Below are 18,089 nucleotides of genomic sequence, written 5' to 3' on the forward strand. Positions count from 1 at the left end.
ATTAAAGCTCTCCTTGGCTTTTATTTGTTGCAGGTTTCTGGTGAGATGACGGCACTGGAGAAGGTGGAGGAGCAGCTGGCGGGGCTGCGCATAGCCAGGCGCTGCGTGCCCAGCGAGGAGCCCGCCTACCTGCTGGACATCCACACCTCCAGAGCTGCCCAGCCCGGGGGCAGCCGCTTGGTGGCCGTTTCCTGCTCCAATGAATCCATCAGGGTGTACGACAGGGAGACGCTGGGCTTCCTGCGGGAATACCGCGGCCACGCTGGCGTCCTCAGCGGGGTCAGGTTTGCGCACACGTGCGACAGCGTGGTGTTCTCAGCCTGCAGCCAGGGCACTGTGAAGTGCTGGGATGTTCGCTCAGCCACGCAGAAGCCCGTGCAGGTGTTCAGTGGTTATCCTTCCAACGTCTTCATCAGCTTCGACGTCAGCTGCAGCGACCTCATCGTTTGTGCCGGAACGGAGAAAGTTGAAAAGGACACATTTCTGGTGTTTTGGGATGCAAGAGGCATTACAGACTGTGCCAGTGCCACTAAAGAGCCCTTGGGAGTCTATTCTGAAAGTCACAATGATGACATCACCAAAATCTGTTTTCATCCTAACAAACCCAATTTGGTCGTGTCTGGGTCAACCGATGGCTTGGTGAACGTGTTTGACATCAACAAGGATAATGAAGATGATGCTTTGATATCAACTTGCAATTCAGATTCATCCGTGAGTTCTCTTGGCTGGTCTGGGAAAGACTACAAACAGGTCTATTGCATGACACACGATGAGGGGTTCTGCTGGTGGGACATGGCTCAGCTGGACACCGAGGAGCCAATAACCCTGCTGCACGTTCTGGATGTCAGAGAGTCAGTCTGCACTGAAAACCACGGCCTGCATTACCTGGTGGGTGGCTTGTACCACGAAAAGGCAGGGAAACTCTTCCTGATTGGGGGAACCTCCACAGGAGACATCCACCTGATCAGCTGCAGCACTGCTGGCCTGAGCCTGGTGGGGACCCTGTGTGGGGGACACTCGGCCACCGTCCGCTCCTTCTGCTGGAGCCCCACGGATGAGTCTCTGCTGACGGGTGGAGAGGATGCTCAGCTGTTGCTATGGAAACCTGGGGCTGTGGAAAGGTCCCTCACAAAGAAAGCATCTCTGAAGATCTCTTCTTCCGTGCAGAAGAGAGTGAGAGTTCACAACACCTCCCTCAAAAGCAGGAAAAAGTGAATTGCCTTTTCACAAGTGAGAATCTCTGCTGTGTAGAGCGTTCCTGGTGTTTAATCTCTCTAGGCAATACTTGGCCGTGTTTTATTTGGAGGTTTTCTGTGGAAAGAACTGTGGTGCTTGAATTCCCCCTGGGAATGTATTTCAGTCATCAGAAGAATGCCTTTTATTTTTTTTAAGTTGCTAATATTAATCAGACAAGAGTAAATGTTTGCTCCTGAGTTCTTGAGCAACAGATGCTAAGTCATATTATATAAAACTGTTTCTGTGGTTATTTAATGTCTCAGACAATGTTTTAAATGCGTAATACAGGCCTATGGCTTGCATAGTTTGTTACCTTCCCAATGATATTCCTCCGGCACATTTCAAGAGCTTTTGTATTCCATGCTGTATTCTGCTTTCTTCACAGAAAACTTAATGAAATTGCTCAATTTAGTAAAAGATTTTATGTCACATCTTAATGCCTGAAGGAATTACTTCTTGATGAAACAGAAAATAAGTAGTTTTGCACTGTCACATCACTGGTTTAGAACAAGCTCATAAAGAAGCAGCTGATAGAGCCATCTTTTTCATAGCAGATATGAATGTATTCAACCAAACAGCAGCTAATTTGTATGAGTGTGAGAACTGTTCAACTGGCATTATTTCCTGCATGAAAATATCCAAGAATTTTGCAAGCAGCTTCATTCTCTCCTCCTAAGTGCACCTGGAAGACTGGGTAGATCTTTGGTGGGTTGGAGAAATTGATGGGTGTAATTACACCAGTGGTGTTTAAAATCCCAAACACTGATTTGAAAGAAACTGGTGTCACATGCTCAGTGGGGATGTTGAAACCCAAAAATGAACACTGCCTTATGGAGGAACAGACTGATATGAGGAGACTTTACCAAAACCTTGTAGAGGTTGGCTGGGTCCTTTAAGAAAAGTTTCTCTCTGCAGAGAGGTTTATGTTTGGACATCTCCCCAGGAGAGCTTTGTTTTATTATTCCACCAGATAGCCATTGAGTGCAAAACCAGCCCTGTACTTGTAAAATGGCTGAGACTTCATGCTTCTTCTGCTTTGCTGGCAGACTCCAACCTGTGCTCCTGGCTCTGCACACACTCACCTCCAGCCTTCCCAGGAGCACTGCAGGCAAATGGTGATGGTATTTAGGCTGTAGTTACACATGTGCACTACAACTGAAACCAGCACCACAGTATATTTAAGAATTGCTCTCTTATAGATTAGCTGGCAGAGGATTTAAGAGGGATTTGGTTTATTTTTTTTCCCTTGAGGGTGGATGGGCAATTCTTTCAGAACAACTCCTGAACATCAGGTTTAGAAGATTATCCTGGAGTTTAGAAACAGTTTCTGAGGTACAGAACATACTCTAGTGTGTGGTTACAGCTGTGCTGAAGATGCCTGAATCATCTCTGGAATTGAATCCTTTTCAACCACAAGTATTGAGTTTCCACATGACTTTTCACAAACTGTTAATACCCTTTAGCCACAACTGTGAATCCATTGTTGGTTTGGGTTTGCCTGTTGGTGATAAGTGAGATGATTCACTTGGTTTTGTTACTGCTGATTATTTAAAAGTGCAGCTTCAATTTGAAAATCACAGCTCTCTACACCTTTTTTTTGTCACTTGTGTTAAATTAATGTTGTCCCCAACATCTTTATCTGTTGCTTCCCAGATTACATTGTGCTATTTTGAGATGAGGTGGGCAGTGAGCGTCAGGGCTGTCTTGCACCTGGATCATGTGCCCTCTCAAGATTTGTTATCCCAGGTCACTGTTTTGTTGCCTGTTTTGTGACTGAGAGGACCAAGAGCTTCAGACTCTGACTTCACTGTAAAGCCCTCATGGACCTGACTTGGTTCAGTGCCAAATTGGGGGTGGGGGACTGAAGGGTGATTCTGAGACCTATTTCATTGCAGGTACCCAGTGTATAACTTGCTTTTTAGATGTTTATCCACTCTTTCCCTGGTATCTTGACACATTCATTGGAGTAAAGTCATTGGGTCTGTCTCATGCTTGATTTCTTGAAGACAGGTTTGTGTGCACGTAGAGAAATGCACAGAGAGGGAGCTTGTGCTTGCCCCACTTGCTTTCAAGTGTCTGCTGAGTGAAATTCCAGTGTGCTGTGCCAGCTGCCTCTGAATTAAAGCAGCAGAGGTGGGAGTTCTGGGACTGAAGAGTTTGCAGTATGCAACGTGTGCCTGTTGTCTTGTTTCTGGATTAGGTGGATATTGATTTGTTCTGTATCAGTCACAGCTGAAGCCATTATTTTCTCTGGGAAGCTGATTTCTCCCTTTTACGTGCATAACAGAAATAGCAGCAGAAGGGGAAAAAAATGTGTGTCTGTATCTTGAAATTCTGCAAAGGCACAGCAGCTGTCACGAGACTGAGGCTTGTGTTGCCTCTGAAAATACTCAGTTTTGTTGTTCCTCTTTTTCTTTTGTGTTGACTTTATTTCAGGTTAATACCCACAAAATAAACATAGATGGAAACCACATGTGAACAAGTAATTAGCACTGCTTGCTTGTAGGCTGCAGACACTATTTCATAGAAAGAGCACAGGCAAAATCCATGTGTGATGACATAAATAATAATAGACTCAAAATCAGGTTAACTTGTCCAACAGTATTTAATCTCTTGGGTTAATTTTGACATCTCCAAGTTGGCTTCAGCATTGGTAAGAAACTGTGAATCATGGAATCACAGAATGGTTTGGGTTGGAAGGGACCTTTAAAGGCTATTTAGTCCAACCCCCCTCCAAGGAGAAGGGACATCTTCAATTCAACCAGGTTGCTCACAGCTCCATCCAACCTGAGCTTGAATGTTTCCAGGTTTGGGGCATCTACCACCTCTCTGGGCAACCTGTGCCAGTGTTTTACCACCCTAATTGAAAAAAAGTCTTCCTTATGTATAACCTAAATGTACCCTCTCAGTTCAAAACCTTTACCCCTTGTCCCATCCCAGCAGGGTCTGCTAAAACATTTGTCCATGGGCTCCCTTCAGGTGTGGAAGGACTTCAATAAGGTCTGTCCAGAGCCTTCTCTTCTCCAGGCTGCCTCAGCCTGTGTTCACAGCAGAGGTGCTCCAACCCTCTGAGCACCTCTGTGGCCTCTTTTGAGCCATCTCTCCTGTGCTGGGGGTCCCAGAGCTGGATGCAGCACTGCAGGTGGGCTCTCCCTGGCCCTGCTGCCCGCGCTGCTGGGGCTGCAGCCCAGGATGGGATTGGCTTTCTGGGCTGCAGGCACACACTGCCAGCTCCTGGCCAGCCTCGCCAGCAGCAGCTGGAGTCCTTCTTGGCAGGGCTGATCCCTTCATCCCCAGGGATCCGAGGGCTGCCCTGACCCAGGTGCAGCACCAGCACTTGGTCTTGTTTGGCCTCATGACATTCCTGTGGTCCCACTTCCTGAGCTTGTGCAGGTCCCTCTGGATGGCATCTCATCCTTCAGGAGTGTCAGCAGCCCCTCTGGGCTTGGTGCCATTTGCTGAGGCTGCACTGGATCCCACTGTGTGTGCCATTAATTAAACAGTGCTGGTCCCAGTAGAGACCCCTGGCCTCTGTCTGGACATGGAGCTGGTGACCATTACCCTCTGGGTGTGACCACCCAACCTTCCTCATCCACCCAACAGCCCATCATCAAATCCATCTCTCTCCAGTTCAGGAGGAGGCAGGAGGGGACTGTGTCAAAGGCCTTGCAGGAGTCCAGCCCTGACCTTTACAAACCTTACGTCATTAAAGCTATGTGCAAGTAGCTTTTGGAAATCATCACTGTGTGAATTGTTTAACCCCAGGGGAAGCTTTCATTCCGGAAGCAGTATCAGATTTGTTCCAGTAAATGAAAAGCAGAAATCCAGATAGACTACTTAAATGCAAAAAACAGTGTCCATTTTTATTCAGAGTTTATAGTAAACCTGCTGTATGATATATCTGAGCAGCAGATCATCCTGCTGTAAACATATGAAAATTAACTTACTTGCATTTGGCATGTCCTGAAATGTACTCTTTGTTTCTCTCTCTTGTCTCTGTAATTAAAGTGCAGTACTTGCATGCTCATCACTGTTTTTCAAGTAAAAGATGTTCAGGATGACATCCTGCAGTCTGTGGATAACTTCATCAATTACTCGAGTGTAGGATTTTACCCACACTTTGGAGTTGAGGTGGAAATTTTTTGACAAATCTAAAGGTGTAAATTCATTTCTGGGTGGAATATATTTAGCCAGTTGCCAGCCAGAAGCTATCCTGTGGTCAGATTGTATATGGCACATGTCATGTGTATTCAAACTGCATATCTACACTCAAATATCCCTTAGCAGAGAAGCTGATACAGTAAAACATTAGTAAAGACACAAACTGCAAGCTTTACAGGGTTCCAAGTGACAGCTTTCTCCTGGCTCCTGCTGTGCTGTGGCTCTCTAGGCCAGAGTGTTGTGTGAAGCAGTGCATTTTGTCATGGGAAGTGCTGACTCAGCCCCTGCACACCCCTGGAGCTGCATCTTGTGTTTTGCAGGATCCTGGACCGGTTGGGGTTGGAAGGGACCTCTGGAGATCACCTGATCCAACCCCCTGCTCTTGCAGGTTCACCTGGAGCAGGTTGCACAGGATTGTGTTCAGGCAGGGTTTGAGTATCTCCAAGAGACTCCACAGCCTCTGTGGGCAGCTGTTCCAGTGCTCTGCCACCCTCATAATAAACAAGTTTTTCCTCATATTCAGATGGAACTTCCTGTGCATCAGTTTCTGCCCATTGCCCCTTGTCCTGTCACTGAAAAGAGCCTGGTCCCATCCTCCTGGCACTCACCCTTAAATATTTGTGTTTTGGGGAGTGGCTCCCTTCTGTCAGGAGGGGTTGGGTATGGATGCAGTTAATTGTTAATTGCACTGTCAGTCCATCAGCAAAGCTTTTGTACTCCTGAAAGAACTGACACACTTGCCCATCTCCTAAAGTTCATCTGCATTTGCTGTGGTTAATTTGGATTTTTTTTCTCTTCACCACTTCAAAATGGTCTCCTGTTGCTTGGCTTCTTGGTCTCTTTTGGACGGGGTAGTGGCAAGTTGTGTTGGCACCTGCTTTTCTGAAGAGATGAGTCCTGTTCCTTTCCTCTGGGAGCTCTCCTGCCCTGTGCATGATCTGCTGGACTCTGCACTTCCAACCACACTAAATGGAGAGTGGGAGGCAGAGGGAGGGAAGAAAAGGGTTGGCCCCAGCTGACCTGGGCACCTCTCCAGGGAAGCCCCTTGATAAGGAGCTGGACCTTTTGAAATACATGTACGAGCTTATTCTTGAGCTTGATGGAAGCAGGATAGGACCTCAAATAAATTATGCAAGACATAAACACCCTTTAAGCATAAAAGCCAGTTCCTGTTTGTCTGTGAGATTGTCTGTGTGATTTGGCAGTGAAGCCTGTGAGAAGCAGAAGGTGTTCACTCACCAGGGCTGGGTGTTCTTTACTTCCAGGAGCAGTGAGCAGAGCCACTGGGTGAGCCACTCTTGCTCTCCCTGCTCTGCAGGAACCAATGGATTTGGGGATTCCAAGTACCATGAAAAAACAGGAGGGCAGGAGTTGGTGTGGAGATGACAGCTAAAGGCAGCAATTCACTCTGTGAATTGCTGCAGCTGGGGTGATGACACAGCTCCCTGCTTCCTTAGCAGAGTTATTTGCTGATAACCTGCCAACCAATTGTGAGGATCTTTGATAACTTTTGGTTTCTGTTTTCTTTTCCTGCACCAGTTCTGACCTGGCACAGGTATGCTGGCTCAGGGGAGAGGCGTTACCTGCAGTTGCAGCCACTGCAGGTGTGGCCTCAGCTTCCTGGCAGGCTCTTCTGTCCTGCTGGGATTTCTACATGTGTGCTTCTTCCAGCCTTCCCTCTTGTGTCTTTGCATACTTTGAAATCTAAATTTTGAAAGTTATCTACTTTTCTGGAAATAGAATGTCAGAAAATACTGTTCTGTATACTCTTCTGCAATCTTGGCACCAGTATTTTTAAGGGAATAGATTACATTTTGAATAGCAATTTCAGTCTTACTCTCTAGTGCTCTGACTTAAGATTTGGTGGAGCTCCAGTCTCATAAAGGTGGTACTTGAACAGCCTGTGGCTGCAGGAACTCAGAACTGGCAGTGAGAAATGCTGGGAGGAATTCAGGAGAGCTCTCAGTGGTGATTTAAAGTAATCATTTGGAGAAGTGTCCTGAAAGTGAGTAAAAAGAAGGTCCAATAACTCAAAATACACAGTAGGACACTAAAGGACTCTTGCATCCCAGGTAATATATTTGATATTACTGATTTGGAGAGTATATTAGATAAACACTGAAGCAGTTTTAGAACTGAGTCCAGTTTTCTGGATGTTTTTAATACAGGAATTCTTGATTTTTAAAGGAAATTAATACCTGCAAGTACAATGTATGCCAGCCCTCACTACTTCAGGTCCAGATTAAAATAAATTGAATTTATTTTAATAAATAGTAGGCCAAACAGCTGGAAGAGGCTCCCTTAACTTTTACAGGGACTTCTGGAGAGCAATGCCCATAGACCAAGCACAGTGTTTCTCATTTTTGTCTGATTTCAGAAATGCAGATACATGAAAAATGAAGGCAGAAAGGTAGACTGACATGTCTTGAAGAAACTGAGGCTGACACACTTTTCTGTTGGCAACTCTGACTGGTACAAGGAGATCTCAAAGGTTCCTTTGAAGGTTTTTTCACCCAGGCATTTAGAGAATGCAGAGTGCAGTGTTTTCAAACAGTAATTTGGGCATCATTTGAAGAAGGAAGGCTCAGCACTCCTGAGCACTCACTTCACTCTAGCAATGATCTGGGTGAATTATCTCAGTTTAGGACTGATACATGAGGGATCAGGATAAACAGGGGGATGTTCCTTGGATCAGTTAGGATGGTGGTTGTGCTTTACACCCCAAAAACCAAAGACTGGCTGAGGCCAGCACTGGACAGCCTAGTGTTCATTAGAAAGGAATGAGTATTTTAGAAAACAATCTTGTTTTACTAAATGAAGACACATAATGCTGTATGGGTCAGGAGGATACCTTGAGATAGCAACCCATCAACATGGCAGTAATAAAGATCTTGTGTACCTTTCTAGATGTGTGTGGTATTAAAGCCACAGGTAGATTAAATCATTGTTGGAATTAATTCTTATGGTTGGGTTGAATTCATGGAGTCCTAACTGTAGCAAACAGGAGAAAGTATGAAGGCAATTCAGGAATGCAGTAAAAGGAGCACACAGGCATCCCAGCACATGCCAAGGAATGAATAGTGGCGCTTTGTTAAAACATTTTGGCTAAAATAAGCCCAAATCCTTATTTATTCTTAATAGTGTTATTATTTTGGCATTTCTGTTGTGGTTTATTGCCAGGATGCCTAGACAGTGAGTGAGCTCTAACTCAGCTGTTCTGGGTGAGCTCTGGGCCATGTGCAGGGGGTGAGAGCTGCTCTTCCCTCTCTTGTCCCCACCTGCCAGCCAGGACACTCCTGTCTCCCAGGCTTCACCTCGCTTTTGTTTCAGATCTTCTAAGTGAGCAGGTTTATTCTATTTCATAAAAAAATTTGCTCCCATTTATTTTCTAAACTGTTAGAATGCCCCAGGACTGCATTTAAACGAGACATAGTTGAAGTATTTGTGGTTTCTTGCAGGGGTGTGTATTAGACCCATTTGCCGAATTATTATTAGCCTCATTTAATAGATTTACTAGCATGGCAAAATTAGCATGTGGAGAATTACCTATTTATGCATTAATACAGCAGTTTTAACTGCCTGGTCAATACTCTTTAAAGACACAGACACACAAAAAAATTCCAGAGATTTGATTATAGTTGACAATTTCTGTAGGTGGGGGTGTTTTTAGAGGTTTGTTGGTGCAACGATTCCAAAAAGCTCCACAGTATCTGGTAAATGAAGAGCCAGTGTTTTCCAGATGGCTCTATAAATAAATTTGGTAGATGCAGAAATTAGTGAAGGTATTTCAAGAGCTCCAGGCGTGTTTTTGCACACAGTGCTATGGTGAGCTAATAGAGGAAATGAACTTCCTTTTGTTTGCAAAATACAAAACCCCTCCAGTCCTTAAGGTGTTTTCCACCCCGCCGGGCGAGTTCAGCCACGGTGCAGCTTTTCCCTGTGGATCCTGGGCTTCCACCTGGACCATGCTCAGGAGGTCAAGGGAGAAAGGCCACAGGGAGCTCTGCACAGCTCCTGTGAGTGCAAACCAGAGCTGGGTCAGAATCCAAGGTCCACGAGAATAAATCCTGTACCTGTGGCTGGCCTAGAGGAGCAAGAGCTGAGAGCAGTTGCTGCTGTGTTCGTGTCTTCCCATTCTTTTCCCTATTTTTTTTTAGAGATTCTTTTACTTCCTGTGCAATCTCGTGTCATTTTACTAGAAAAAGAGAGTGTTACTGAACTGACACTTGAGACAGCAGAACCCAGGTAGCCAAGAAGGCCAGTGGCACCTGGTCTTTGTCAGGGCAGTGATTGTCCCCCTGTGCTGGGCACTGGTGAGGGCACACCTCAAACCCTGTGCCCAGTTCTGGCCCCTCACTGCAAGAAAGACACTGAGAGGCTGGAACGAGTCTGGAGAAGGGACTGGAGCTGGGGAAGGGGCTGGAGCACAAGTCAGATGAGGAGCAGCTGAGGGAGCTGGGGGTGTGTAACCTGGAGAACCTGTCACTCTCTGCCAGTCCCTGCCAGGAGGGTGGAGCCAGGTGGGGATCGGACTCTGCTCCCAGGGAACAAGGAACAGGATAAGAGGAAATGGCCTCAAACTGGACCTGGGGAGACTTAGATTGGATGTAAGAAAAAAATTCTTCACAGAAAAAGGTTGTCAAGCATTGGAACAGGCTGTCCAGGCCAGTGGGGGAGTCGCCATCCCTGGAGGGATTAAAAAGGTGTAGATGTGGCACCTGGGGACGTGGTTTAGTGGTGGCCTTGGCAGTGCTGGTTGATGGTTGGACTCAATGATCTTAGAGCTCTCCTCCAGCCTCAATGATTCTGTGGTTCTGTGATCTCTAAGAACCTCCTGTTCCCTGCCTTGCTCTCCTTGATCTCAAACCATTTCAGTTCTTTAGGCAAAGGTGAACCTGACAGTTACCAGGAGAATTCCACCTCCCTGGCTCAGCACAGAAGCACTGGGGCAGCCCCAAAGAAACAGGAAACATGCTGTTTTAAAATAAATATTTTTAATCCCAAACTGCAAGAATGTTACTGAGTGCTCCAAGAGCACTCTCTTGCTCCCTGACATTTTGGGTCGTGGGGCTTCTTGCAGGATATCGAAAAGGAGAGTGGGAAGTGCAGGGCATTGTGCCCACCTGCCCTGTTCTCTGTTGGAATGTGCAGAGGGATCAGGTGTGAGCAGACCTGCTCAGATGGTGGTCTGAGAGGCACTTTGCTCCACTTTTTGGAGCTTGGAATCACTTGTGAATGCCAACAGCTATCAATAAGGTTTTAACATGGTTGACATTAAAGCAACTGTGTTAAGTGGAATAGTCTAAATATATACTTGGAATAATAAACTGTTGCTAATCTCCTGGAAGAAAATGGTCCTCTGTCACTCAAAGATTATTTTTCCCAGATTTTAAACAGGATTTAAGCTGCCCCCCCCCCCCATCTCCAGTATAACTAAAATAAACTGGCTCATTTTTAAAGTTATGTTACATAGTTATTCTCAAGCAATGAAATTAAAACCTCTAAACTTTAGAACCCAAATGGAATCTAGGTTTCTAAAATCACAGAATTTTTTTTTTATATAAAAAATATGAATTTTGTTCCATCAGGAGGGTTTAATTACAATATATTTCGTGAGCAGAATGGCAGTGAAAACCATTGATAAATATTGTATCAGCTTTTAGATAATGGTACAAAACAGCATCTCTCTTTAGCTTCCCTAGGAAAGTCTTCTCTGAGTGCCACTAACTTTTTTCTGAGGTGTTCCCTCCTGCTTGTGGTGTTCATTGTGACCAGCAGGGCCCAAGGTTTTCCTGCAGGGATGAACAGCTCTGTACATGCTGCCTGTCGTGTTTTGTGAATATACAGTGGATTGTCCTGCCAGAGAGCTTGTCCTTTGAGTGTCTCAAACAGGGACTGGATGTTGTATTTTTCATTTTAGAGAGAGAAAGTGAGACAAAAACCTTCCCAGCTGCACATAAGAAATCTGTGCCACAGCTGATCAGAATCATGAGCTCCTGCCTCTCTTCCATCCCTCTGCTCCATAAGGATGCTGCTGCTTTGGCCTCTTGTGGAGTTTGTAAAGTCATCACCAGGGGTAATTTATTTTGTTAAGTTAAAGATTTGAAGCTTGGGGTCTGGAACCCCAGAGGACAGAGAGACAAGGGGCACACAGCTGATGTGCTGAGGGAATAAACCACTCAAGGAAGGGGAAGGAGACGAGAACAGCAGCAATGCAAGTCAAGGTCATCAAACCAGAAACCCCCAACCTTTCCCCAGCCCCTTCCCATTTCTGTCAAGCTTTTGCAGACTACCTGGCAGGGAGGGGAATGAACACACGATTTTAAAGAATTCTTTAAAGAGAATAAAGCAATGGCTTGGTGGTTTCCTGAAAGCCCCTGGGGAGAGTGAGGAGGGGCAGCAGGGGAGAGAGCAGGAAAACCTTCATTTGGAAGTCAGACAAAGAGGTGATAAAACTCCTCCTAGATGTGTATCAGGCAGGAGTAGGACAGGTGTAACCCGTGTGGCCTGTCCTGTGATCCATCAATGCCAAACTGCAAACTCAGGGTTTGCATCCCTTCTGAAGGGATGGCAAGGGGCCTCTGAGGAGGCCCTCATTACAGTAATTTCTGTTTTCCTGAAGCAGAAAGGCTCAGAGAGATTGTGGGGCTCCAAAATGTGCTGGAGATGCAGCGAGGCTCCTGTTGGTGTGAGGCTGCAGGGCACTGACAGATAATGATGAGCCTTCAAAAAACCCAGTGGGCAAATGTTTGGAGAGAGGAGGAAGAGCCAGGAGAGCTGGGACTGGCATGTGCAGGAGGAGCTCAGGACAGCCCAGCCAGTGTTTGGGAACCAGCTGAGCTGTCACCCCCGGTGTTTTATGATGATGCCCTGCAACGTGATCTCTGTTTACATTTTAATAGATCCATTTAGCAAACGCAGTGCTGGGATTGCTGCCAGCTCTGTTTTCCTTGCTAATGAGTGTGAGGGGAAGGGAAACACAGGCAGGGAACCTCTTGTGTCAGTCCAGCAGGAGCTGGGCCTGGGGATGGGGGCAAGTGGGGCTGAAGTTTGTGCTTAGCCCAACTCATCTCCCCTGAGCAAGAACTTCTACCAAACTCTGCCCTCTGAAAAGTCCAGGCTCTGATCCTCTGCAGCCTCAAGATAAAAATGAATGGAGGCTTTTTACCATGGGTGGCACTAAAGAAACCTTTTGGTGTTTTCTTTTGCATGTTTTATCCTTAAAGAGCTGGATGAGAGAACAAGAACAGCGAGGCTGAGGGTGATGTGGAGGAGATGGTGTGAGATGAGAGACCATGGGGCACACAGGGGCTGTTGCCTTCTGTCCTCTGCTGCAGGGACTTGACTTCCCTGCTGTGTTCCTGTGTGGGTTTTAGAAATTTTGGGAGCTCTTAACACCACGCACACTTGAGAAACAGTATGAAGGGTGTGCAGGAGCCCGTCTGTGCTTGCTGCCATTCTGCATCATGTAGGAAGAGATGATAAACCAAGTCTGTTTCATTTCACTTCAGTTTGAAAAACCCATGGATCTCTCCTGCAGCTCTGTTTGCTTACCAACACTTCAGCAGTGTTATATTTACTGCCCTAAGGGCACTGACAATCCATTTAAAATCATCGTTCTGGGAAACCAGGACAGGTCTGAAATGGCTGTGAGTGTTCACAGCCTCCACCATGGGAAGGCTGAAGATGTGTTTTGTTCTGTGCTGGGTCTGGCTGGGATGGAGTTAATTGTGCCCACAGCAGCCCTCGCAGGGCTGTGCTGTGTATTGGAGGCTGGGAAGGTGTTGATAAATAACACACTGCTGCTCTGGCTGCTGCTGCCCAGCATTCCACAGCATCAAGCTGCCTCTCCAGCATCCTCCCCTCACCAGGAGGCTGCGGGTGGACAAGGATTTGGGAGAGGACACAGCCAGGACAGCTGACCCCCAGTGACCAAAGGGATGTTTCAAACCATTTGATGCCTGGTCATCAATAGAAGCTGAGACAGGATGGAATGCTCTCCCTCTTTCTCCATACAGCTGCTCCATGCTGAAGCACTTCCCAGGAAGTGGCTGGACCCTGCCTGCTGGTGGGAAGTAGGGAATAAATAGTTTGTTTTCCTTTGCTTCCATGCACGGCCTTTGCTTCTACTTTATTTAACTACCTTTATCAAGCTCCATGAGGTTTTTTCCATCTTATTTCCCCTTGTCCCCATCCTGCTGAAGGAGGGGACTCACAGAGTGGCCTGGTGGGCACCTGGCTTCAGCCCACTACAAGGAATTGTCTTTCTCTAGGTGCTTTAACTCAAATACAGTATTTAATACAGCCTGTGTGCCACTGAGATCTATTTACATGTGAGAAACATCGAGACTTAAGCATGTTTAAAATTTCTTTTGCAACAGAGGCTTCTGTGAAGACATCACAATTAATAGTAAAATTAATTAACAGCCAAGAATATGAGTATCTAATCCTGCCACACATCTGTGAGAACTGCTGAATTCAGATTTGGTGGGATGACTACCAGAGTGGGATGTCTAAACTCATCAGTATTTTCCTTGCAGAGGTCATAATGTACAGGGGGAAAAATCAACCGCTAAAAGTACAAGCCTGGTTTCAGGATCTCTTCTCCACTGACCCTGCAGTCCTTTCCCTCTCCTGGGCTGGGACACCACAGGAGAGAAGACAGAAGGTTTTAAGAGGCTGCTTATCCTGCTTGACACAGCCTGTGGGCACTGCAGACTCTGATCTTCAGTTTGCATACAGGAATAAATTCATTAATGACAATATTTATTACAGTAATCAACATATGACAGGATGAATGTCTGGGAGCCAAAATTGGACATAATTCCAATAAGAAAGAAGGTACATTATAATGGCAGAGGTCAAAATTAACTATTCAGCAACTTGCCTACACCACACAAGGCCACAAGGACAGGAAATACTAAAAATTAAAATTGGGTTTCCTTCACAAGAGATGACCACTCCTTATTTACTAAAGCATCACAAATATTTTCATACTCATATGTACTTTCATATATTTGAGTGTATTTTCATATACAATTTTCTGTTTTCTTTTTCTTCCTCAAAATAATTTCCCTGACAAAATGCAGAATAGATCTTTCAACTCTTTAGCCAGGAGTATTAACTTTCATTGAATTCTTCTCCCTGGTTTCCCTCCCAGTTAAGAAATTGTCACTCTTGTTAATTCAGTTTAGTAATTCTCTGAAAGGATCATGCCCTCCTCACTCTCATAAATTCTTGGCTTTTTTCTATTTGTTTAGCTCAGGTGTATGATTTATCAATTTTCAGGAAAAAGCTGCAGTAACTTGGTGCATCCTGGAACGTGGGAATAACCAGAAGCCACTAAAGGACAATACAGGGGACAATTCTGTCATTCTTAGAATGATACCTAAATACCCTGAAGGTTTTTAACTGTGAAAGAACTGTTAAAGAATAACAAAGTTACAGGAGAAAATGATCCTGAGAAAGAAAGAAAGAAAACCAATAAGCAATTCACAGGAATAGGAGAGCTAGGAGATGGGAGAAACTTGCCTGATAAATTGTGTATTGTGAGGCATTGAGTGGTTTTATAGTCTCATACATGTGTGCTCAACTATGGTATTTTTGCCCCTATTTCCTCACAGGTTAAAAGCTGCAAAGGAATCGTTCTGGTTAAGCTGAAAAGAATGGAAACATTGGTGGTATTTCTAGAGGAGAGGCATTCTTCACTTACTGGGAAGGTTTGAGACTTCTGCTTGCAACATGATTGGCCCTGGTTCATCTCTCTTGTTTATATTTTGAATTTTCAAGTCACGTACTGCATTTGCCAAGTGACAGAAGGGAAAATGCCTGTGTGGAGCAGAGTCATGCCCCCACAAGGAATTGGCATCCTTGGCACATCAGTGTTTTCAGGCACTGGTGACCCTCTGAGTGAGAAATGGAAAGAGGAATGATGAGCCACACTTCCAGACAGGCACGCACAATTAAACACATTTGAATGTGCCTCATTTGTACTTGTAGGGATTTATTTGTATTTCTCTCCTGAATGGCTTGAGCCTACTGTTACCCTCTTTAATAGCCACACAGGGTCACTGCTCCCTTCAAGGGCCTGATGAGCTGGAGCTTGCTGCCCTCCTCTGTGGCAGTGCTGGAGCCCTGGCTGGGTGGAAGAGATTTTGGGCAGTGTAAGGCACCCACAGCAGTTACAGGGAGAAACCCTGAGCTGGATGTGGGATATCCACAAGGTGTGGGATCTGTGTGTGGGTAGGGAACAGGGAGGTGAGAGGCTCAGTGTTCACCAAAGGCTTCTGGCTGAGTGTGTTTTAGGCTGTGACTCTGGTCAGGATTTTTGTAGGAAGCTTCTCTCCCACTTAAAATTTTCAAGGCTCTGCACATGGCCCTTTGTTGCTAACTATAGCAAACATCAATAGAAATGGAATCAACAGAATGGTTTGGGTTGGAAAGGACCTGAAATCACCTCGTTTCAACCCCCTGCCATGGGCAGAGACACCTTCCACCAGACCAGCCCAAGCCAAGCCTTTCTCCAAGCCCCATCCAGCCTGGCCTTGAACATGTCCAGGGATGGGGCAGCCACAGCTGCTCTGGAAAACCTCAGCCAGGGCCTCACCACCCACACAGTAAAGATTTTTCTACTAATATGCAATCTAAACCTACTCTCTTTCATTTTGAAGCCATTCCCCCTTGTTGTGTCACTCCAGCCTCTGGTAAAAAGTCCCTCTCCTTTCTTACAGGCTCCCTTCAGGTACTTACACTTGATTCCAGCTCTCTTGTTGAGAAATAAGTGGTTTTGATGCTTCATTTGACCATGGGTATCATTCATGACAATTTTATCAAGCCCACTTGTGCCAGAAACATAAATTTTTGTAGAGGTGGAAAAGCACTAAGAATAATTTCTCCACTGAAGGGGTTGACAGCCATTGGAACAGGCTGCCCAGGGAAGTGGTGGAGTCACCATCCCTAGAAGTGTTCAAAAAATGTGTAGATGTGGCACTTGGGGACACGGTTTAGTGGTGGGCTTGGCAGTGCTGGATTAGTGGTTGGAATCAATGATCTTAGAGGGCTTTTCCAACCAAAATGACTCCATGACTTTGTCTCATTTTGCATTGTTTATGCTGTTGTCCCTCTTCCCAGATGCAAAACCCCATGGCTCACTGCAGCAGGCAAAATGGTTCACAGATGCTTTTGTTGAGTTTGAAAAAGTCAGTGGAAAAGACCAAGAGGCACTGCTGTGGTGAAAAACTGTAAGAAAAAGGACTAGATACAGCTTTGTGGTTCATACTTTATTCTCAAACACCTTTGAGTGGGTCAGCACAACCAGTTGTAAATCTTTCTTCTTGATTAAAGAAAGAGCAGAAACAAGAGCAAAATTAAGAGCAGAAACATTGCAATTTGCAAAATATAGTCAATTATTGGCAGAGTTCCATGGCTGCAGGTTATCCACCTGATTTCAGTGCCCATATTCTTCTGTGGCTGGGATACATAATAAAATAAAGCAAATGTATGTAAAGGGAAATGTTGATAGGTTGTTTTTTTCTGTAATATTGATTTTTCTGAGCACAGCCTTTAGTAAAAATAAAAAAAATCTCAAGAAAGTCTTTGTCTGCCTACCCCAGTCAATGACACTTAGTCCCATTAGTGGGAAAAAAAGTCATAACCAGCTAGGGAAGTACAGAAACAGCTGTTGGAAAACATCTCTTACTCCAACTAGTCAGAGGTTATGACCAACAGTGTGCTGGGCTTAACAACAGTTTGTTAAAAAAACCCCAATGAATTGTAAAGGAAATTGGAAGTGTGAATAACTTTGGTTTAGGAAATAATGAAGACTGTTTTGGACTGTGACTAGCCTACTGAATCCTTAATGGAAATATGCACTCCAGAGCCACTGGGAGCTTTCTACATTGGTGTGATAGAGGAAAATATCCTATGGTATACATTAATTGTGTATTGGGTTTGCATGATCAGAGAGGTTCTGGATGATGAAGGACTGTTACTGCTAGCCTAGCTTGTACACAGACATTTTTATAATCAGTATATTTGGAGGAGAAACATCAGAAATGTTGTAATTCTTTAGAATTACTTCCTGGATTTGATGATCTTGGAGGTATTTTCCAGCCCTAATGATTCTATGATTCTAAACAAATGGCATCATTTTTAGGGCCTCTGAATGCAACAGAACAGATGTGAAGCCCATTGAAGATCATCCATGCAAAGAAATCAGTGCACAAGTTGTAGAAGAATGCAGGTGTTCTTTTAAAAGACTTCTTTGATGCTAAATACTCCAACATGAGATGGAAAGTGGGCACAAATGGCTGAGACTGAGCGTGTTGCTCAGTGGAGAGAAGTTTTAAGGAAGAAAAGATGAAACCCCCTCCCAAACTGCCCTTTCCTCAGGACACAACATTCTCAACAGACCTAGCAGAAGCTATGTGCCTGGACTTGCAGCCCAAATAACTCCTTTGTTGCCTCCTTCTGGGAGAAAAAATGTGTGGGAATGGGTCGCTGAACATACCACACACATGCAAGGTCAAGTTTCAAGCTGAGAAAAGCTTGCCCAGAGAAGTTGCGGATATCCCATCCCTGGTCAGGGCCAGGCTGGATGATCCTTGGAGCAACCTGATCTACTGAAAAGTGCCCCTGTCCACAGCAGGGGGTGGAATAAGATGATCTTTGAGGTCTCTTCCAGCCCAAACCAT

General features: G+C 45.2%; 1 protein-coding gene across 6 annotated transcripts in view; it reads left to right on the top strand.

The window, feature by feature from the left end:
* WDR89 (WD repeat domain 89) overlaps positions 1-17,573 on the top strand; it is a 32,895-nt gene extending 15,322 nt beyond the window's left edge. For 5 of the 6 annotated variants that reach the window (XM_041476367.1, XM_041476369.1, XM_041476370.1 and 2 more), the window contains one exon: positions 34-5,671. In XM_041476367.1, coding sequence (XP_041332301.1) covers positions 46-1,215 — 1,170 coding nt within the window. In that variant the 5' untranslated portion in view covers positions 34-45 and the 3' untranslated portion in view covers positions 1,216-5,671. Of the gene's footprint in view, positions 1-33; positions 5,672-17,551 lie in introns of those variants that run through there. The other variant, XR_005955851.1, reaches the window with a different exon arrangement.
* The last annotated feature ends 516 nt before the right edge of the window (positions 17,574-18,089 follow it).

This window comes from Pyrgilauda ruficollis, unplaced genomic scaffold (assembly GCF_017590135.1).
Source record: "Pyrgilauda ruficollis isolate IOZ18807 unplaced genomic scaffold, ASM1759013v1 scaffold38, whole genome shotgun sequence".
In the NCBI taxonomy this organism is placed as follows: domain Eukaryota; kingdom Metazoa; phylum Chordata; class Aves; order Passeriformes; family Passeridae; genus Pyrgilauda; species Pyrgilauda ruficollis.